At 45.8% G+C, this 23,862-nt stretch overlaps 1 protein-coding gene across 2 annotated transcripts in view; it reads right to left on the bottom strand.

Moving 5' to 3' along the window:
- Positions 1 to 21,752, bottom strand: part of LOC144687086 (glutathione hydrolase 1 proenzyme-like) — a 111,266-nt gene extending 89,514 nt beyond the window's left edge. For both annotated transcript variants that reach the window (XM_078552847.1, XM_078552848.1), the window contains exons 1-2: positions 21,623 to 21,752; positions 2,737 to 2,867 (exon numbers count right to left, since the gene is read on the bottom strand). In XM_078552847.1, the coding sequence (XP_078408973.1) occupies positions 2,737 to 2,800 (64 nt within the window). In that variant the 5' untranslated portion in view covers positions 2,801 to 2,867; positions 21,623 to 21,752. The remainder of the gene's footprint in view (positions 1 to 2,736; positions 2,868 to 21,622) is intronic.
- Positions 21,753 to 23,862: the final 2,110 nt, after the last annotated feature.

Here is a 23,862-nt window from a genome sequence, read left to right as displayed (position 1 = left end):
CTTCCTCATCCTCTGAGCCACTGCTGGATTCATCATGTGCAGCCTCAACCACTGTGTCAAGGTCTTCATCATCAACTGCATCCCCGCTTTCCAGTGCAAGGTTGTGCAGAGTGCAGCATGCTACCACTATCACAGAGACGCGATCTGGGGGGTACTGGCGTACTGAGCGGTCCAGGCAACGGAAGCGCATCTTGAGAAGACCAATGACTCTCTCCACCACAGCCCTTGTGGTGCCGTGGTTCCTATTGTAGCGCTGCTCAGCTTCTGTTCTTGGACGGCGTACTGGCGTCGTGAGCCACCTTCTGAGGGGATAGCCCTTGTCACCCAGCAGCCAACCATCCAGCCGGGCCGGAGCCCCGGCACCTGGGAGTGTCTGAGGATGTAGGCGTCGTGGGAGCTGCACGGGTACCTTGCACAGACTTGCAGAATCTGCATCCTGTGATCACACACTATCTGCACGTTCATGGAGTAGAAGCCCTTCCTGTTGACGAAGGCACCCGGCTCACCTGCTGGTGCCTTGATGGCCACATGTGTACAATCTATAGCACCCTGGATGCAGGGGAAGCCAGCAATGGCCGCGAAGCCTTTGGCTCGCTGTGTCTGACTTGCCTGGTCGCAGCGGAAGTGGATGAAGGTGGATACCTGTCTGAACAGAGCGTCTGTAACCTGCTTGACACAAGTGTGTACAGCTGATTGAGAGACCCCGCAAAGATCACCCACCGAGCCCTGGAAGGAGCCAGAGGCATAGAACTTGAGGGCAACTGTGAGCTTCAGAGCCACTGGCATGGGGTGTCCACCCACACAGTTAGGGGAGATCTCAGGCCCAGTCATCTGACAGATATAGTTGACAGTCTCCCTTGAGAGTCGGAGCCTCCTTCGGCACTGCACCTCAGTCATATTGAGGTCGCTGCTTCGCTGCCTGTAAACCCTGGCAGCAGGATAGTGGCGTCTTCTGTGGCCCCTTCCACCTTGGACAACCACTTGGCCCTGCACCCCTTGTGTCTGCGCCTGGCCTCCCAAAGGTGGCTCCCCTGGAGGCTGATTATCCTGTCCTGGCCTCCTCCTTATTCTAGCCCTCCCTTCCTCCTCAGGGGAGCTGCCTCCAGTGGAGAGGTCAGAACCCATACCCAGGCTAAATGGAGGCCTCCGGAAAGCTGCAGGCCCGAGAAAGATCACTGTCTGCAGACTGGTTTCAAAGTACACAAGAAGCTCTTGGAAATCGATGAGAACTACTAACAATCACACAGGCAACTTTTAAACACTTTCAGCAATTAAAGCTTCATGTAAAACATGATCAACCCCTCTGAGTCCACATATCCTGACATTGCATTAGTTTTCTTAAAAAATCTCCTACCCGCCTGCCCGTTGGGCCCGTGCACCGACCTGAAGTTCGCACGGGCCCCTCAAAATCCAGGACAATTGGCAAGTTAAGGGCCTTAATGAGGCCTTCAATTAATGGCGGGCGAACGCCCCGCTGCTTAGCGCGCCTGCCAACTGAAATATCACTATGCCGCGCATTGACGTCGGCATGCAACATTTTAAGCGCTGCCACCCGCACATCAGCTGGAAAATTCTGGCCGGTAAGTGGGTTCGGGGGTCACCAGGGTCAGTAGACAAGCCCTAACAACATCGGGGGTAGGTGAGGGTGGTGGGGGGGGGGCAGCTGTTGCCAGGCCATTACTGTCGGTGGGACTCTCAGTGGGTCTCAGAGTGCCCCATCAGGAGGGACCCCTCCTGAACGCACACGGAGGCAGCCATGGTTCACCAGGTGGTCTCCTCATGTGGCAGAGACCACTTGCAAGTGACAGTGGGATAAGAGGCCCTTAATTAGCCACTTAAGTGGCACAATTGGTCATCACCCACTATCCCTGTCACTGAAAAGATGCCATGGTGGTGCAAAGGCAACAGACATGCATCCACCACCCCCCACCCACCCTCCGGTTTTTTATGCTTTCCCCCAACCCCCTAATCCCACTTCTTCAGGCCTCATAAAATTCCAGCCACTTTGTGCAAAGCCCCCCAAGAAATGAAGCCTTGTTATAGCTATGACTGAGATACAGGGAGGCACCAACAATCTACCAAATTCTCATCATTTTAATTCATGATTTTAACGAATGATGTTAGCTGCATGGTCTCTTAATGTGCAGAGAGGCCTGCTCAAGGAAAAACATTGACAAAGTCAGAAACACAGTAAACTGGCTTCAAAATTACATATAGTAAGTTCCAAAGAATTGCACCAATATTTCATAAGTTGCACTCGCCAATTCCGTGCACAACCAATCCTTTGGAACGTCATGGGCCAACTCGTCTTTTATATATCCAATGTCACAAATCCTGTGTAAAATGGGTACAGCAGAGCTGCCTGGAAATTCAGTGCAGCCTTTCTAATAACAATTCAGACCAGAGGAGTGGCAGGAAAGTGACAAAATGTTTGGATAATTCAGTTCACTGGGTGGCCCATATCTAGAGGATCTGGTACCGATAGTGGGAAGAATAAAAATCAAAAACATGGGGAAGAGTGGCAGTTAATTTCACCAGCTGCTGTGGAGGGATTTCCTCCTCAATGGAACACACAGTACAATGTCACTGAATATCGGCAACTGCATGGAGCATCTCAAATTAACTTCCTGCAACAGCCCAGAGATTGTACCTCTGGGCTGCATGGAGTGGTCTCAAACTAAGAGGCAAAGCAGTAGAATGACAGCAAGGACACAGATGGAGCAACGAGGTACCTACCTGTGTGTGCATTGTAAATAGTCATGAAGAAGCCTCCTCCGATCCCCATGCTCTGTGCATTCATGAGTCCATTACAGAGCAAGGAAGCAATGGCAGCATCTACAGCAGAGGCATTCTGCCTCAGAATATCCCTGCAATGAAATCAGTGAGCGATTTAGGAATATAAGAACAGGAGGAGTCCTTCAGACCCTTGAGTTTGTTCTGTTAGATCATGGCTAACCTTAACACCAGTTGCAATATCCCTGTAATGAAATCAGTGTGAGATTTAGAGTCGGTTTGATTTGTCCACAGAGCCATCGGGTAACAAGTTGGTTCCTGTTCTTTATTGGCCTAAAGAAATCACTGACTCAATAACAGGATCATTGGGCAAGTATAATACTAAACTATATAGACCAGCAAGTCCAATTAAGTTCCACCCTCTTACTGTACCTAGCTGATTTGAACAGGGACCCTGGTTGGGGATTCAGTCCCCTGTATTAGGGATGTGACAAATCATTTTGGGTTCCTGCTTCTCTTGGATATTCACTGAACCTGGCTGGAAAATGCCTCCCCAGCCCAACAGCTGCCAACACTTACTCTCACACATGGAGAACGGAAACAGAGAGCCCAGCTCATCCAGTCTGATAAAGATACATTTCTCATAGCTGATTCACTCGCTTCTGGAGGATTCCTTCCTGATAATCTTCTCTTGATAAATTGAGGTGGGGGAGGTGGTGGTAGGGGTGTTGGGGAGGTAGGGTGGTGGTGGAGGTGTTGGGGAGGTAGGTGGGTGGTGGGGGTGTTGGGGACGTAGAGGGGTGGAGGGGGGTGTTGGGGAGGTGGTGGGGTAGTTAGCTCAGTTGGCTAGACAGCTAGCATGCGGACCAGGTTAACGCCAACAGCACAGGCCTTGATCCCTGTTCTACCTGAGCTAGGCTTGGGGCTTTCCTCTTGGCTTTACCTGGGGTAAAAAAATCACAGCCCCTTGTCATGTTTCAGTGAACAATCACCAAGGACCTTCCTTCAGACAGAAAACTAAAGAAAAAGAAATTGAGGAACTCTGGCTCCATCAAAGACAGAATCAGAGGAACCCAGGGTCAGTGGTTATCGGTGGAAATAAAAAGACTCCAAAGCAACCTGGGCTTCACATGTCCACCTCTAGGGGACTTGAAGTGGCCTCTACCCAGTCACTGGTGCAATGCAGGAGATCCCAGGGACACATTCCCACCATCTGCCTTTCCCTATAGTTTGGTACTTGCTCAGTGCTTGTCTATAACACTCAATGTCACCCAATCAGAATTCACTGATTTACCTGATCCTTCCTTTAGCTGTTTTTTAGACTTATTGTGACTTGAAGGTCTTGGTCCTTCAACTTGTTTTCCAAATCATTTTGTTTTTAAATAATGAATTCCACAGGCCCCATGTTCACCCAGACTGCAGTGTTTTTGTGCAAAGTGATGTTCCTTTATTTCATATAGTAAACTGGTCATCCACCAATAAGTATGCAGTTAGTGTTGCAGAGTGTTGAATACTGATTTTTAGTAAGCTCACTTTTGCTGTTGTTTAGTTAGCTCGCGCTCAGCTGTGAAAAAAATTGAAACAATGGCTGCTTGGATCAACTAGTTGCAGACTTCTTAACTTCAGTGCTATGCTTTAGAGTCGCAAAAGTGTTGAATCCTGGCCTGGTCTTTAAAGCTGACTCCTTCATCGCAATTCCTCTGGGTTAATTCTTTTTCTCTTCTTCTTGGAGCGAGTTCAGACGCTGACTCGGGAATGTGGTTTATCCAATGCAGTTTTTAAATGGCCATTTCTGACCACTGAACTTTTAAATGTTTCTCAGGAATTACTGTATTATAGGATTTAGAAGATTTAGCTCACCCCTGTTAAGTCTGCTGAGCCAGCACTCTGGGAATTGAAGCCGGACTCCCAAAAGAGTCTACGGAGTCTTCTGCTGTAGTGAGGAATTTTAAATTTCTTCAGCTTCCAAGCCTTTCTTTGGAGGTTTTCCCTGGCGATTTTCCTCTGTGTATCTGCTTCTTGATCTTTTCTTCAGGTCAGAATGCTCTTTTAATTTTTCTCTCTTCTTGCAGGATTTTTGTTTTTCTTCGCATTATTTTATGAGGTTTTTGGTTTTTCCATTCATTGCCACCATGTTGTAGGGTGATGTATACCACTTGGTAGGTTTAATTAAGTCTTTGTAGTCTTAAATAAGTTAACTGTATATGTTTATCTACCACAAGAACTATGTAAATATATATATAAAATATATATACATACAGTAAAGGGTTCAAGACATGAGCTGCTTCATGCTTGCTTGTGCACATGGCTCTGTCCAACACTAAACTGACTCTGACCCCTAAGCACGGGTCATATGTTCTCTTACATCATTGTGTGGGTGATACTGTACTTAGTTCCATATTAATCCTAAATGTGCCAGACCCTCATACTACAATTAGGAATCTCCTAGACAGCTATAGTCCAATCCTGAGACTAGGGGGATCCTTTCTCAATGACCTCTTCCTTACCTCAAGTCAATAGAGCTCCATGACTCAACTGTGACTCCCACCCATTTCCCCACTCACCAGCCTGCTCACTCAGGCTGCTCTATGCCACACCCTTCCAACCAAACCACCAACTTAACAATCCAACCAACATCACGAGCAATTAAAGAGAATGAACAGTTGGTCTTTACTTTTCAATGAATGGAAAACAGTGTACCTTTGAAAAATTGGGGCTAGTTTCTTTAGAAAATGGGGAACGAGGAGAAATGGGGTGAATTGTTAAAACCATGGTGCGCGGGAGGAGGCCATTTAGCCCATCTAAGCAAGAGCTATCAAATTAGTCTGCTCCCACCTTCATCTTTCTTAACAGCCTTACAATTTTTCCCCCTTCAGGTATATATCCAATTCCCTTTTGAAGGTTCATATTGAATCCGCCTGAACCACTTTTTCAGGTTATGCATTCCAGGTCATAATAACTTGCTGTGTAAATAATTCCCCTCAGGTGACCAGTGTTTAAAATTTCGAAGGGATGGGCAAACAGATATTAACAGTGATTGAAGACAAAGAGCAGGAGAAACCTTTTTACACAATGGGTTGTGAGATTGTGGAATGGATTACTGGAGATTTTAAATAAAGCCAAGACTATGTCATTATATTATTGTATTGTTGCGTTTAAATAGTTTCAAAAACTGCCAACTGCGAACACTCGAACTCTATTCTAACATATTTACAGTTACAAGAACACTCCCTTACATGAGCTTCTTTCTATGCTGCTTTCTCCTAGACTCTCAGGTCACGAGTATATTGGTCACTTCCTTCTAATGACATCACTATCTATTGCAGTTAACTCTATGTGGGACTTAGTCTAACAGACCCCATTATACTACATCTCCCCCAAGTCTTTGTTTAGACTTCAATATTCACTGATGTTCCTGGAAACCCAATGCTTCAGTCTCTTATTCATTCTGAACTATTCACAGTTTTGAATTCTCAGAGGAAATGTAGCCTCTTTTTGCTCTTGGGTAAATGTAATTTTCCTTTCTGTCACCAAGTTCCCTTCTTGTTCTTTCTTCTCTCTCTTTCCTCTGGTTTTTTGAGATTCCCACCTTCTCTTACACCAATAAGCATTGTGGTGCCTTCAAAGCTCTGCTGTTTCTTCTGACTGTGCCCTGTTCCATCTGACAACATAAGATCTCAGGTGTGGTGAATTGTCCACTCTTTCTCCAAATCTCAATTGATCTCTGATCCAAATCTGTTCTCCCTGTTGAAGATATGATAATGCTCTTGCTCTGTGATGACTCTCATAGGGCGTAATTTTCCGTAAATGAGACTAAATGCGGTGGCGGGCAGATTTGGCAGCATCCAGCCCGCTGTGTGGAATGCCGGGAGCTCGCACCCAATTCTGTGTTTGGAGCCTCATTAATTATGCTAAGGTACACACTGGTCTGAATCTCCTGGCATTGTGAAGCCACGGTCAGCTGGCTGGTTTGAAGATCCAGGCGCTATATTTAAAGGCCAGTCCCACACACAATCTAATTTTCTCCAGTCCACCAGAGGTGTCAGGCAGCCAAAAGAGGAAGGTCAAGAGCCTGAAGAAGGCAGCACCTCGATTCACACAAGAGGACCTCCAGGCCTTGGTCAGAGGGTGCAGGCCCACAGGCACGTGCTCTATCCCAGGGGTGGCTGCAGAGATGCGCCCGAAATGCTCCCAGTGCAGGGTGAGGATGAATGATCTCAGCCGCTCCGCCAGGGAAAGACATCCTTCAACTCCCTCCAATTTCAAACTCTCATCCTGGCACCATGCACTCAAACAGCTTCTCTCTTCAGGGATCTCACACAAACATTAGTGGGGGACACATATCAACACACGTTCTCTCACCGAGACTGTCACATCACCACCATCCCATCTATCATGTTGCTCACACTCCATCCTCAGCCCCTTCTGGGGAGGGCTCACCACACACAGGGGACACACATCTCACCCAACCCCCGCTCCATCCCTTCTCATCACCTGCCTTTCTTCCTTCTTCATCCAGGCCAAGCTGGCACACAACAGGGGTGAGAGAGAGCGCACACCGGGGGAGGGACGGCCAACACCATACCCCCCACCAAATTCGCGGAGGATGCTGCTGAGCTATCTGAGAAGGACAAGGATCGGTCTGTGGGGAAGGGGGGATCGGCCTCTCCCAGCAACCTAGTACGGATCACAGCTCCATCACTTCATCAAATCCTGACAGTCACAGTGAGTCACATGCAGTCTTATCCAGCTCATGCTCATTAACTGAAACTCTATTTTCTATTTTCTGGGCACCAGCAGATTGAGGCCCCCAAGCCAGTCCAGAGAGATCCCAGGCCACATCTGAAGAGGAAGCTCCGGAAGCATCCCGGCGCTCACACACACCCTCCACCAGCTCAGAGACACACACGTCGGTGGGGCACAGCTGTAGGTTAGGCTCGGGCTCACTTTCTGAGGAACCCCTCTCTGACACGTCCCCACAGCAGTCGGAGGCAGGGACAGCCCAATGTGCAGAATGTGCTCCCGGTGGTCACACACCAGTTGTACGTTGATGGAATGATAACCCTTGAGGTTTATTAGCATTAGGCCTGCTGCCATGGAGCCTGTATAGCCACATGGGTGCCGTCTATTGCACCCTGCACTCTTGGGAAGCCTGAGATGGCAGCAAAGCCGGTGAATTTCGCAGCTTGGCTAAATTCATCCAGAGCAAACCTGACATAATGATGGGCCTTCCTGTAAAGGGCATCTATGACCTTCTTTATACATTGATGTGTTGCGGACCGAGAGATGCCGCATTGGTCCCCTATTGATATGATAAACCCTAGGTCTGGCGGGTTTCCCCTCTAGGTGTCTCCTCCTGACCCTCCTGTTCATGCTGTGGCCCCGCTTGACCATGTCCCTCCTGCTGGAGTTACACGCAGAGTCGCTTCTCCCTCCTTCACTTCCTCCATTGCATTAGGACCCTGACAAAGGCAGTGTTGAGCCCTGGATCCATATGTGCTTTACCCTTCTCTCTGAAAGGAAACATTGAAGACATTAATGATTCAAGGGGCAATAAAGTGAAGCTCAGAAGATGACATGTATGTAGACTGTAAGGGTCCATAGTTTTTCCTGCCCTATTTGCATGGTGGCTGATGCCTCCTTGTCCCTGAGACACTAACACACACATGGAGCTGACCAAGATGACATCTCAGGTATGTAACATCTTGAGCCCTGTGCGGGATGCTAAAGTTTTATTGAGATGAGTGACCCAGCCTAGCTCTGTGCTCCAATCTCTGATGTGGCATATTAATGACCAATCAGTTGTTCATGGTCAATGAGTGGATGCCCTTTGGCCTGTTAGGAATGTCAAATCTGGTGAACATGTGACCGGCCTCCATTGATGGATTGCCATATATGATACAGCTGTGTCTCCTTCACTATTGCCTGCATTCCCAAATTCTACATTCCTGTGTGTTACTCTTGAGATGCAGTGACTGTGATGTGAAGCCACTAGTTCTGTTTAGCACTTTAACAGCGCTAATGAAGCCATTGGCTTTCAGTGCCTTTCATCGCAAGGTCTTCCTCCTTTCTTTCTAAGCAGACTCCTGCTCACTCCAGCGGCAGCAAGAGGTTAGAGGCCGACCCCAGAAAGGCCCACATGTGTTTGCCCTTCACCCCTCACTGCCCTTGTACAGCCTTCCCTCCCTATTGCCCCATCGTGTTCATCAACCCCACTCTCACCTCACAGCCCACCCCCGGTTGAATGCTAGTTTCTGGAAGTGGAGGTCTGCATGAGTACCACTGCACAGCGGTGTCCTTGTGGACAACAGTCTTAGCTACCGGGGGTAGAAGATCCCTGCTCTCCCCAACCCCGGCCACAGGACTGGTCACTGTCTGAAAGTGGAGGCCTGCATGAGTACCACACACAATGGTGTTCCTCGGGACAATGTAGGCAAAGAGCAGGAGCAGACCAACCCTACAGCCCCAGCAGAGTGGCATTATTCACAACAAGACTGGTGCTGCACTGTGACAGGCGGCATGGTCTGTTCCACTCACCTCGAAGTTACCAGTGAACTGATGCCCGACTTGTGCTCGCTGCCCCTTTTCAAATGGGTTTGAGGCTGACGTAATTTCCCGCTGGCCTGACACAAGATTGGAGGGTGTGACGAGATTCCAGCGAGCAGCTGTTTTAATGAGCATTGACATGTTAATGAATGCAAATGGCGTTTGCACCACAGTGCGGGGGGATTGCTAACACGCCATCGGGACAATTGCAATCTATTTTTACGACGGTGGTTTTGCGACTTTTCGCCTGCTGCTGGATTCTCCACTCCCACCTGCCGCGAAACCCGCCATGGGTGGGATGGGAAAATTCCACCCATAGTATTTCATTTGTTTACTTCGGTAAGCTTCTTCTTTTTCTCGTACTTTCTCTAAGTCTGTATCTTTGACCTGTGACATCAATGTATGTGGAAGGGTAGGAATCTGTGTCCACAACCTTATTCACATGAGTAACTCGCATGGAGCCAATCCATTCTGCAAGGGTGAGGATCTATAACTCAAGAGCGCTAGTTGAAAATCCTTATTCTTTTTCAGTAATGTCTTTAGAGTTCTGGTACCTCTCTCAGCCTCTCCATTAGCCTGAGGAGACAATGAACTTGTTGTGTGAACAAATCCAAATAATTCTGTGAAGTCTTGAAACTACACGTTTGCAGATTGTGGACCATTATCTGATATCAGGAATCCCATGGTCTGTGAAAATTTCTTTCAATGACATTATCACTACATCTGATGTGTGACCACGTAACTCTTCACTTCAATCCACCTCAGGCATTAATCTACTCCTATTCTGAACATTTTCCCTCAATGCTCAAATAAATCCATTTCCATTCACAGGCCTTGTAGGAAAAGAAGATGACAGTAATGTTTCTTTTGATTCCTGTCAGTGAATTGGATATGTGATATATCTGGATATAACTTCTTCCAATGGCTTCGAGGGAAACAGCCACCAGACCGAAAACTGTGCTCTGGCTCTGCAATTGGTAATACTGAAGTGACCTTGATCTAGACGCTGTAAGATCTCAAGTCTCAATACTCTTGGGATTACCATTCCATCATCGTATACCAGCAAATCATTGATCGCTGTCAGATGTGCTCTCTGCTCAAAATATGGTCTTAAGATAGGACCATGTGGGATATATGTTGGCCATCCTATAATGCAAAATTCTCTTAACTGCTTACATTCTGCGTCTGATTTTTGAACCTTTTGCATTTCACTCAATCTTTGTGTAGTTGCTAGTAATGTCATTATAGCAAACTCCTCGACTTCTTCCACAAATTCAATATCGTATTTTTCTGGATTCTCTGTTTCAATGTGTGACAATGCATCAGCTGCGCTCTTTTGTTTACGTTGAACATATACACTCTGCATATCAAAGCTCATCAATCTTAATTCAAACCTTTGAACTCTTGATGGCATTGCTGCAAGTTCCTTCGAATCCAACAGTGTGACTAAGGTTCATAGTCTATTTCTATCGTAATGTGTAGACCTAAGACATATTCAGCAAATTTCTCACTACCCACATGGCTGTTAATGCTTCCTTTTCGATTACTGCGTATCTCTCATCTGTACCTGTTAACGAATGTAAGACGTAATTGACTGGCCTGCGTTCTCCATCTCTGTGCTTTTGGCCACTCTCCAAATTTTCTTATCCCGTCTGCAATAATGCTGGTGCTGACAGGCTGAAAAATCCCAGCCAGTACCTCTGATAGCATCGACCTCTCCTTGAATGTTTCTAAATGATTCTGATGTGCTTCTTCCCAGCACCATTCATTGTCTTGGTGTAACAATGCAGTGGCTCGTTGAGCTCTGTTAAGAATTTTAGAAATGTTGCCACTTGTCTTACCATTCCCGTGAAAACTCTGTGATGTTCCTTGGAACTGAAAATTCTTCTATGACTCTGATCTTCAGTGGATCAACTTTTATTCCTCATTTATGCACTCACTATGTGACCCAGAAACCTGATTGTGGATGTGAAAACTTATACTCACCATTGAGTGTCAATCCTGCCTCTTGTAGTCTTTTTGGCACAGCTGTCACTCTTACTCAGCTCGAGTGAACTCGTGCATCAATGAGTCATCTTCAGTACTATTGCAGAATATTGTCAAGACCCATAGTCTTTGCTGTATCCAGTGCCTTCAGCCCTTTCTTGATATCATGTGGAGGGAATCAAATTCGCTGAAGACCAGTAAAGATCTGTGATGCTGGGGACCTCCGGACGAGACCGAGATGGATCGTCCACTTGGCACTTCTGGTTGAAGATTGTTGTAAATGCTTCAGCCTTATCTTTTGAACTGGTGTGTTGGGCTCCCCCATCATTGAGGATGGGGATATTTGTGGAGCCTCCTCCTCCAGTGAGTTGTTTAATTGTCCACCACCATTCACAACAGGATGTGACAGGGCTGCAGAGTTTAGATCTGATCATTTGGCTATGGGATCGCTTAGCTCATCACTTGCTGCTTCCGCTGTTTGGCATGCAAGTAGTCCTGAGTTGTAGCTTCCCCAGGTTGACACCTCATTTTTTTAGGTATTCCTGGTGCTGCTCCTGGCATGCCCTCCTGCACCCTTTATTGAACCAAGGTTGTTTCCCTGGTTTGGTGGTAATGGAAAAATGGGGGATACGCTGGGCCATGAGGTTACAAATTGTGGTTGAGTACAATTCTGCTACTGCTGATGGCCCACAGTGCCCCATGCATGCCCAGCTTTGAGTTGCTAGATCTGTTCAAAATCTATCCCACGTAGGATGGTGTTAGAGCCACATAACGCGATGTAAGGTGTCCTGAATGTGAAGACGGGACCTCGTCTCCACAAGGACTTGTGCGGTGGTCACTCCTACCGATACTGTCATGGACAGGTGCAACTGCAGCAGGTAGGTTGGTGAGGATGAGTCAAGTATGTTTATCCCTCTTGGTGATTCCTTCACCACCTGCCACACACCTAGACTAGCAGCTATGTCCTTTAAGACATGGCCAGCTTGGTCAGTAGTAGTGCTGCTGAGCCATCCTTGATGATGAACATTGAAATCCCCCACGCAGAGTACATTTTGAGCTCTTGTCACCCTCAGTGCTTCCTCCCAGTGGTGTTCAACATGGAGGAGCACTGATTCATCAGCTGACGGGGTTGTGGGTGGGGGGTGGTGCAGTACGTGATAATCAGCACGACGGCTCCTTGTCTATGTTTGAGCTGAGACTTCATGTGATCCAGAGTCGATGTTGAGGACTCCCAAGGTAACTCCCTCCTCACTGTATACCACTGTCCCACCACCTCTGCTGGGCCTGCCCTATTGGTGGGACCGGACATAGCAATGGTGATGGTGGTGTCTGGGACATTATTGGTAAGGTATCATTCCATCAGTATGACTATGTCAAGCTGTTGACAGCTCTGCCAATTTTGGCACTAGCCCCGAGATGTTAGTAAGGAGGACTTTGCAGGGTCAATAGGGCTGAGTTTGCCATTGTTGTTTCCGGTACCTAAGTCGAGGCAGTTTGATACAACTGAGTGGCTTGCTAGGCCATTTCAGGGGATATTTAAGAGTCAACCACAATGCTGTGGATCTGGAGTCGCATGTAGGCCAGACCAGGTAAGGACATTAGTGAACCTGATGGATTTTTTACAACAACCGACAAAGGTTTCAATAGACTTTTAATTCCAGATTTTTATTGATTAAATTCAAGTTCCACCATCTGCCTTGGAGGGATTTGAACCTGGCTCCCCAGAGCATTACGTTGGGTATCTGGATTATTAGTCCAGTCACAATACCACTATGCCACCACCTCCCAGTATGTACAGTATTTCAGTAATTAGTTTCTCTCAGTGCTTTAAAGTAGCTGTTAATTCTCCCAGAACCTTCAGCTCCATACCTCCTGGTCCATGTAGCTTTTTGTAGGATGGCAACATAGGAACATGAGTAGGCCATTCAGCCCATTGAGTCTGCTCTGCCATTCAATACGATCATGGCTGATCATCCACTTCAATGCCTTTTTTCCACACTATCCCCATATCTCTTTATGTCATTGTTATTTAGAAATCTGTCAATCGCTGCTTTAAACATACTCAGTGACTGAACTTCCAGAGCCCTCTAGGGTAGAGAATTCCAAAGATTCACAACCCTCTGAGTGAAAACCTTTCTCCTCAACTTGGCCCTATGTGGCTTCCCCCTTATTTTGAAATGGTGTCCCCTGATTCTAGACTCCCCAGCCAGGGGAAACATCTTACCTGCATCTATCCTGTCTGTCCCTTTAAGCATTTTGTAGGTTTCAATGAGATTACCTCTCATTCTTCGAAACGCTAGAGAATACAGGCTCAGTTTCCCCAATCTCTCTCCATAGGACAGTCCCACTATCCCTGAAACAAATCTGGTGAGCCTTCGTTGCACTCCCTCTAAGGCAATAATATCCTTCCTAAGGTAAGGGGACCCAAACTGCACACAGTACTTACTCCAGGTGCAATCTAACCAAAGTTCTATACATTTGAAGCAAGACATTGCTATTCCTGTACTCATTTCCTCTTGTGATTCCTAATTGCTTACTGTACCTGCATGTTAGCTTTCAGTGACGTGGGCACCCAAGTCTCTTTGTACATTTACACTTTCTAATCTCTCCCCATTTAAGAAATATTCTGCACACCTGTTCCTCCTACCAAAGTGGATAACCTCACACTTATCCACATTATAGTCCATCTGCCATGTTCTTGCCCATTCACTAAGTCTTTCCAAATCCTCTCGAAGCTACATTTCATCTTCCTCACAACACATTCCCACCTGGCTTTGTGTCATCTGCAAACTTGGAAATATTACATTTGGGTCCCACATCCAAATCATTGATATAGGTTGTGGACAGTTGGGGCCCAAGTACTGATCCTTGCTGTACCCGACTAGTCACAGCCTGCCAACGCGAGAATGACCCGTTTATTCCTACTCTCTGTTTTCTGCCCGTTAACCAATCTTTAATCCAGGCCAGTATATTACCTCCTATCCCATGTGCTTTAATTTTGATAAACGAGCTCCTGTGGGGAACTTTATCAAAAGCCATCTGAAAATCCAAGTATACTAAGTCCACCAACTCCCCTTTATCAAACCTGTTGGTAACATCCTCAAAATACTCCAACAGGTTCATCAAATATGAGTTCCCATTCATAAATCCATGTTGATTATGCCCAATCCCATCATTATTGTCCATTTATCACATCCTTTTGTAAAAGAAATATCAATTTTTCCCAAATATTACTGTGGTATACTAAAACAGGCTTGTGTATGTATGTTTGTGTGTGACTAATTTAATTAAACTAAAGATGGTTAGACTGCAAGGTTTGAATCATCAAAGGGATTAAGTGTAAAAAACAGGCATTTTGAAATGGAGATGAGTGAGCTAAAATGGGGTCTCAGCAGATACAGTGTGACTGGAATTTGCATTTTTAGATAAGTTGAGAGGTTGTTTGATTTTCAAAGGGACAGGATAAGATGTTTTACAACTGGCAAGATAAATAAGGCAAAGTTATTCGGTTACTTTTCCTGAAATTGCTGGCCAAAAGGACAACATGAAAGATTTTTATATTCTGGGAAAATTAACTACCAAAGTAAGGATGAAACAATGGGATTTACAGATCAACAGGGAGAAAACATATTTAAAGAAAGATGGAAAGTTGTATGGTAGTGGCCCTGTGAGATCTTGAGAGGTGGACTGTGTGAAATAAACCTGTGAAAAAGCAGCCTCTAGCCACCCCAGAGAAGTGCTGGTTTGGTCCAGAGTACAAGGTTTTTTAAAAAGTCATGGAGTTCCATTGTTGAGTGAGACGGAGAGAAGCGCTATGAAATACCTCCCTTATAGCAACAGTGGGTGCTTGTGGTAATATTGCTGGATGATCTTTATAAATTAAGAATTTATTTGGACTGTTGCCTGAAAGGGGTTGTCCATTTTTAGGTACCATGTTTTTATTGATCATCAGCGTGCATTCTAACTGGATGTGCATGAAGTTAGATCGCCGAGATCGTGTGCAACTATTGAAAAGCTGTGTCAATGTTTTAGTATACATGGCCTACCAGAAGTCATTGTTTCAGATAACGGTATTGCTTTCACTAGTTACGGAATTCCAGAAATTTATGAGCTTAAATGGGTTTAAACATATTAAAGCAGCACCGTATCATTCCTCATCCAATGGGTTAGCAGAAAGAGCAGTGTAAGCCTTCAACACAGGAATGAAGAAATTATCCGAAGGAACGTTAGAAACACGAATTTCAAGATTTCTTCTACAACTATGAGTTCAACACTATCTGAATTACTAATGAAATGCTGCCTTCATACAAGATTGAGTCTGGTGTTTTCTAACTTGGAGGGGAAGGTAGAGAAGAATCAGGGTAGTCAGAAAGTGAACCATGATATTCACAGTAAAGCTCGAATATTTACTGTGCGGGAGAGAGTTTTCCTGCGAGGTTTTTGAAACGGACCTAGTTGGGTTCTTGTTATAATTGTCTCTGAAACAGGACCTTTGTCATACCAAGTGGAAGCAGAAAACCAGATTGTTCGGAAACATCTGGATCATCTAAGAAGTAGAGAGACATTCCAACAGCCAGTTACTCCACCTGACATTGAAGTCGAACCTTTAATCCCTGAGGCTCCAGATCGACATAGAATAGACATACCTCCAGAACTCCAGATTTTCATTCTTGCCATTGCATTGGGCTCCCAGACCAATTTGTCCTCTCGGTATGAGTATCGTGCCATCATATAGCTTCATCCTTACTTTCAAGGGCTTCATTTTTGGATCACCATGTTGTGCCACTTCACACAGGCCTGTGAAAGTCATGATGTTGCAAACACACCAGTGTCTATCTGACGCTTCTTGTTCACTTGGCACTCTCCTGAGGTCGTCATTGTAACAGTCACAAACCATTGATCACCTGCTGACTTGATGGAATCAACCTGCTTCATAGTGTTTATAGTGCTTCATCAGACTCTTCTGCTGATATCTCTCCAGTGGCCAACTGTATAGGCTTGTTTTGCTTCTTTCTAGCCAAACACTTGTGTGTGAAATGATTTTGCTTCTTGCAGTTAAAACACCACTTTCCCCATGCTGGACAATCCTTCTTTTCATTAGTATGATGTCCTCCGCAGTATTTGCATCTTGCCCTTTGTCCCGGATTGCTCTGCTCTTTCAGCCTGGAATGTTTCTCAGCATAATGTATCTCCTGGTCTGTTCTGCCTTGGATGTGCTCTAGCTGACTTTTTACAACCTCCATGGTTCTGCACATGTCTATCACTTTCTTGAGGGAAAGTTTATCCTCTCTCAGTAGACTTACTGTCACTGTCGGGTCTCTTATGCTAAGACAACTGTATATTTAACATGATCATCTTTTAGTCGCCCGAATTCACATGATTCTGCAAGTTGTGTTATTGTAGTCACATACGGAACAATGGACTTTTTTTCACCCTGAGCCCTAATGTTGAATAAATACAGTTCTTAAGCCACGTTCACATGGGGTTTAAAGTGTGCTTTCAAAATCCCTGCAGTCTGTTTTTTCTGTTCTTCGGAGAGCTTTAGGGTGGAATACAATTTGTAACAGTTTCTCCCCAGCAGTGTTAAAAGTGTTGCTACTCATATTTGCTCTGGCTTGTTAATCTGTTGCAATCTCATGGTTTTGCCATTGCAAGTGGAGAAATTAGCTGCAGCTGCTCTCAGAGTAATTGTATACCTGTTTTACAGCTTGAATAAAACTCAACTTCTCTTAAATTAAGGAGTAATTTTTAGTTAATTGCTAAATTAAAGAAAAAAATAGACTTTAGATAGAAATTATCCCTTAAAATTCTCTCACTCACCAGCTCTCAGTGCAGGCTATTTGAAGAACTCTCCTGTTTAACCATGGTTCAGCATTCAAAAGAACTGAAACTGCTGCTCCAGTATCTAATTTAAAGTGTGTCCTGTGACCTTCTGCCAGGATCTCTGCAATCCAATAGTTTCCCCTAACTTTTTTAATCTCTCCTAAGAAGGGTATTTCAATGTCTTGAGAATCTTCAACTTCTTGGACTTTGTTTTCTTTTTGACTGTTCTGCCTATTTTTTTCTACTGTGAAGTACTGCCTGAAAATGCCCATACTTTTGCACCAATGGTATTGCAAATCTTTGGTGGGACAATTCCCACACCCATGCCTTTCTCTTCTGCACCAGCAACAGCTGGACTGGGCTGCCGCCATTATTTGCTTTTCATGCCACACATTTCACCTTCTCTCTATTTTCCCTATTTTATGTCTGACAAATTCAATTGGATCTGTTATTTTGGGATTCAGGCTGTCTCTCTCTCCTCTGACTACCGATCAGTTCTGCCTCCTGATCTCGGCCTCCCTACATAAGTGAATCGCCTTAGCCAGCATCGGTCACCTAGAGACTGCAAATTACCTGATAATGTATCAGTCACTACTTCAACAACTATTATTTTGCAAATTAACTCCCCTTTCAGGTTACTGTACACAGTCTTCTGCTAATCATTAACAATGCATTGATGCTTTTCCATGTCTCTGGGTGCATCTATTGAACCTCCTTCTTCATCCTGCCTATGTTGTTGGTACCTATATGGAACATGACCACTGGATCCTCCCCCTTCCACTGCAAGTTCCTTTCCAGCCCTGAGCAGATGTCCAGAGCCCTGGCACTGGGCAGGCAACACAACCGTCTGGACTCTCACTCTTTGCCACAGAGAACAGTGTCAATCCCCCTCACTATACTATCCCCTACTACCACTACATTCCTGTTTCTCCCCCCACTTGAATGGCTTCCTGTACCACGGTTCCATGGTCAGTTAGCTCATCCACCCTGCAGCCCCCACTCTCATCCAAACAAGCTGAGAGAACCTCAAACCTATTGGACAATTGCAGAGGCTCACACTCCTGCACCCTGGGTCCCTGTAATTGCCGGATGCACAGTCACACCCTCCTGTCCCTGGCCACTGACCAAATCAGAAGACCCTATCCTAAGTGGTGTGACTGCCTCCTGGCATAAAGCATCCAGGTACCTTTCCATCTCCCTGATGTATCACAGTGTCTGCAGCTCAGCCTCCAGCTTAATGACTCTGAGCCGAAGTTCCTCAAGTCACAAACACTTACTACAGACATGTTTGCCTTGGATCACAATGTTATCCAGGAGCTCCTACATGCTGCAGCCTTGACACATCGCCTGTCCTGCCATCCTTAATCTGTTTTAAATAATTACATTAATCACTTATGTTACTTTCTTATATACTTTATTAACTTTGCCACCAAACTGTGTACTATTTTAAACCTTAGGGTTAGAATAGAACTTACCCACTTACCAGATACTTACCAAACAGCTAACTCCTTTCCCTATTGTAGAGCAAGAACCAATTTCTATGGGGTGAGAAAGATAGAAAAAGGAAACAAATGCACCCTCCCCCACTTCACCAAACCCCCCCTGTCACCAAACTCCAAGGGAAGAATTTTCTGTTGGCGAGCAGGGGCAGGGCCTGCTCACCGACTCGTAAAATGATGCGCGGTGACATCGGGCGGGCATCCTGACATCACTGCGCATCATTTAGATTGTCAGTTTGGCAGGCACGCAGCCAAGTCAGCTGTGTGCCCACCGAACTGTCAAAGGCCTATTAAGGCCATTAACAAAGTAATTTAACATGTTAAGAATGCTGCCCGCCCAACCTTAAGGTGGGCAGGCGAAGAGCCCAGGCGGCCTTCACATTTTTCATGAAACCTCATCCACGGGCGGGATGAGGTTTTATGAAGGGTTTATTAATTACGTCCATTAATTTTTCCAAAAATTTTTACATGTCCCAGCTCATGTGACAGTTTCAAATGAGGGGACATGTCCTTAAAATTTTTTTTTTAAACCTTTAATCCATTTTTGAAAACTTAAACTAATCTCCCTGAGGCACCTCTGTGCTCAGCACTCCTGGTTGTGCATCACACTAGGCGTGCCTTAATTGACCTGCCCACGTAAAATGGCGGCGCGGGATGCTGATTGGGTTCGCAGTCGCTCCTGCCCACCCCTGCATAACCCCACCGACGGGGAGAAATTTCTGCTCCAAGTCTTCACTCAGTCAGCTGTATTGTTTGCCAAGGCTGCACTCAGAGCCGTGAGTTTATAGTAAACTGAACAGCGGCTACAGTAACCAGGTTCAACCAGTTAGCTGCAAGAGCTGAGTAGTTAATTAGTTAGGAGTGAGCTTACCCTCTCTAAACTGCAAGAAAGAAAGAACTTAGCCTGCTTACACAGTACTTTGCAGTTACTGCTAATTACAGGCTACGTTAGATTTTAAGAGCAAAATTTAGGAACAAAGTTAACACTTAAAACTCCCCTCTCACCAAACACCAAACCTTAATTCAATTAGTCATCTGTACTCTTGTTATTTTAGCAAATGACTTAGATAAAGCTGGGAAAGAGGTTCTGCATAGGGAGTTTGAGGAGCTAGGCACTAAATTAAAAAGCAGAACCTCAAAGGTAATGATCTCTGGATTATTACTTGAGCCATGTGCAAATCGGCATAGGGTAAATAAGATTAGAGAGATGGCTCAAAGACTGATATGGGGGAAGTGAGTTCCAATTCGTGGGACACCGACACCAGTACTGGGGAAAGCGGGGGCTGTACTGTTGGGAAGACTTCACATGAACCTTGCTGGAGCCAGTGTTCTAGCAAGTCATATAACTAGGGAAGTAGAGAGGGCTGTAAATTAAAAGGTGAGGGGAAGAGATCATGTAGGCGAAGATTGAGTAAATTAAAGGGAAATGACAAGGCAATAGATCAAGATAACAATAAAGGTAATGATAATCAGAGTATGGCAGGAAAAGACAGTGATTGCATATGAGTGTGCAGAAAGTAGGACTAGAGTTTGCAAATACAGTAAAAAAACTGAACTAAGGGCTGTGTATCTGAATGCCCACAACATTTGTAATAAAATAAATCAATTGTCAGCTCAAATAGAAATTCATATGTATGACCTTATAGCCACTACAGAGACATGGCTACAAGGAAACCAAAGCTGGGGCCTGAATATCCAAGGTACGTGACATTCAGGAAGGTCAGGAAGCTGGGAAAAGGTGGTGGGGTAGCTCTATAATTAAAGAGGGCATTAGTACTGTAGTGAGAGATGAACTTAGTTCTAAAGATCAAGATTTAGAATCAGTTTGGGTGGAACTAAGAATCATCAAGGGGCAGGAAATATTGGTGAGAGTTTATAGGCCAACAAATAGCAGAGGCTAAGTGAGTGAGCAAAAATTTGGCACAAGAAATTGATAGGAAAAGCAGAAATACAGTGTATTTCTTAAATGGTGAGAACCTGGGAAATGTTGAACTTCAATGAGACGTGGGTGTCTTTGTTCATGAGTTACTGAAAGCTAACATGCAGGTACAGCAAGCAATTAAGGTGGCAAATAGTATGCTGGCCATTACTACAAGAGGATTTGAGTATAAGAGTAATGGTGTCTTACTGCAATCATATAGATCCTTGGTGAGACCTCACCTGGAGTATTGTGTACAGTTTTGGTCTTCTTACGTAAGGAAATTTATACTTGCCATAGAGGGAGGGTAACAAATGTTAACCAAATTATTTCTTGGGCTGGAGGGATTGTCCAATGAAGAAAGATTAAATAGACTGGCCTTTATTCTCTGGAGTTTAGAAGGATAAGCAGTTATCTCATTCAAACATACAACATTCTTACAGGGCTCCAAAGGGTGGATGCAGGAAGGCTGTTTCCCCTGGCTGGTGTGTCTAGAACCAGGGGACACAGTAAGAATAAGGGTCAGGTTATTTAGGACTGAGATGAGGAGGAATTTCCTCACTAAGAAGGTGATGAAACTTTGGGATTCTCTGCCCCAGAGGGTGTGGAGGCTCAGTCGTTGAGTATGTTCAAGACTGAGACTGTTAGATTTATACATATTAAAAACATCAAGGGATACGGGGATAGTGCAGGGAAATAATGTTGAAGTAGAAGGTCAGCAATGATGTCACTGAATGGCAGAGCAGATTCAAAGGGCTGAATGGCCTACTCCTGCTTCTACTTCTTACATTCTTGTGAGTATAGTCACTTCCTTCTGTGACATCACAGACTATCAGGTTATTATAGTTAAGCCTTTGTGAGACTTTGACAAACATATTCCATTATACTACAGTCATCATTTAAAAATAGATTAGATAGTTGATTGTAGAAAAACAGAGCAAAGGGATAAAGGACCAAGTGGACACATAGGATTAGAAATACAGGTCATCTGGAGGATAAACATCGATATAGACTAGTTGGGATGAACACCCTGTACCCTTTTTGGAATCTTCTAAAACAGTTCTGCATTATTCCTCTGACAGACGTTGTGAGCCAAGGCCCTTAAACAGACACTCACCTGCCAATCTCTGAACATCTCTCTGCATCTGCAGCAACAACAGCTCTCTCAAAGGAATAAGCTGGCACTTCCTTGGACTTCAGCCCAAAGCACAGGCTTAGGAAGAAGATGAGGTCACCATTGTCACAGTTAAGATTGTAATGAATCCTTTTGTTCCACATTTTTTTCTAAAAGGAAACAGGAGGGGAGGTTCAGGTCTGGGTGTGATCTCCAAGAGGATGTCAGAAATGGCTACACTTCAGTGAAGTACCTCATTGGCTGTAAAGCACTTTGGGGTATCCTGTGGTTGTGAAAGTACTACAACAATACAAATATCTCTTTCTTTCTTTCAAGTGAGGGGGATGCAATGTGTTTGGGTGATGGGACAGTCATGGTTTGTGCAAGGTGTAAGACGTGGGTGTGAGGCTTCAAGCAGTGCTGAGAATGGAATGTTAGGGCAAAGTTATAAATGTTAGGCATGGGTAGTGATTAATAGAGATTGTTGGTTGGTGTATAAAGGTTTGTGGTGAATTGAATCATGCACAAAGTTATTGTTTCAGCTTTAATACGGGCATGTGAAGATACATTTATGTGAGGATAGCATCTTTTAAGTGCATTAACCACTGAGACTATCTGCTCCCATTTCTTTTTATTTATTCTTTTATGAGATGTGAAAAATTGCCCTTAAGAAGGTAGCAGTGAGCAGTCTTTTTAAACCTGTAAATACACCCATGGTGCTGTTAGGAAGGGAGTTCAAGTTTTTCTAAATTTATTCATTTATGGGTTGTGGTGCTAGTCAAGCAGGTTGCTTTGTCTTGAATGGTGTTGAGTTTCAGAGACTAGGAATCCTGCAGCAAGTAACTCACCTCCACATGTCCACACTCTACAAGGCACAAGTCAGGAGTGTGATGGAATACTCTCCATTTGCCTGAATGAGTGCAGCTCGAACAACACTCAAGAAACTCAACACCATCCAGCACAAAGCAGTCCACTTGATTGGCACCCCATCACAAACATTCACTCCCTCCACCACCGATGCACAGTAGCAGCAGTGTGTACCACCTACAAGATGCACTGCAGCAACCCACCAAGTCTCCTTAGGCAGCACCTTCTAAACCCACAACCACTACTGTCTCGAAGGACAAGGGCAGCAGATAAATGGGAACATCACCACCTGGAAGTTCCCCTCCAAGCCACTCACCATCCTGACTTGGAAATATATCACCGTTCCTTCACTGTCGCTGGGTCAAAATCCTGGAACTCCCTCCCTAACAGCACTGTGGGGGTACCTATACCGCATGGACTGCAGTGTTTCAAGGAAGCAGCTCACTACCACTTTCTCATGGGCAATTAAGGATGGGCAATAAATGCCAGCCAAGTCGGGGCTGCCCAGATCCCACATCCCATGAACAAATAAAAAAAAGACACTGTTCACATTAATATTACACCCAGAGACACTGGGCAGACTAATATTACACCCAGAGACACTGGGCAGACTAATATTACACTTAGACAATAACTATAAAGCTACAGGCCCTGTGTTCATTCAGGTGGAACTTTCAGTGCCCTGACCTGCAGGAAGCAGAGCAGTGAAAAAAGTGTGCAGACCCACAAACCAGGAATCCTCCACGCTGTGGAGCTTTAACTCCATAGTGAGACACTTACATCACGGATTCATTGGGGAGCCCATGTCTGCAGCCGGTTAGTCTAGGGGGTAGATGGGTTGGGCTGGGTGCGGTTAATCAGAGGCAGGGGTGGTGGAGGGGTGGGGGAGGGTTGATCAAAGTATTGGCAGCCTGAGGTTTGAAAGTCAAAGGCCTCATGTGGATGCTTGGGGTTGCTGAGATTGTAAACCTGTGGGGTTATCAGGACCTGTTTGAAGGGATGAGGAGGTCAGAAGATTCATAGAGGGATTGCGGGGCAGGGGGAGGGGACCACGGCCGGCGGGGCGGTGGGGGGGGGGACCACGGCCGGCGGGGCGGTGGGGGGGGGGACCACGGCCGGCGGGGCGGTGGGGGGGGGACCACGGCCGGCGGGGCGGTGGGGGGGGGGACCACGGCCGGCGGGGCGGTGGGGGGGGGGGACCACGGCCGGCGGGGCGGTGGGGGGGGGGGACCACGGCCGGCGGGGCGGTGGGGGGGGGGACCACGGCCGGCGGGGCGGTGGGGGGGGGACCACGGCCGGCGGGGCGGTGGGGGGGGGACCACGGCCGGCGGGGCGGTGGGGGGGGGGACCACGGCCGGCGGGGCGGTGGGGGGGGG

Source organism: Cetorhinus maximus, chromosome 12 (assembly GCF_964194155.1).
Source record: "Cetorhinus maximus chromosome 12, sCetMax3.hap1.1, whole genome shotgun sequence".
Classification (NCBI taxonomy): Eukaryota; Metazoa; Chordata; class Chondrichthyes; order Lamniformes; family Cetorhinidae; genus Cetorhinus; species Cetorhinus maximus.
Note: the sequence above shows the minus strand (reverse complement) of the source record. Positions and strands in the feature narration are given on the sequence as shown.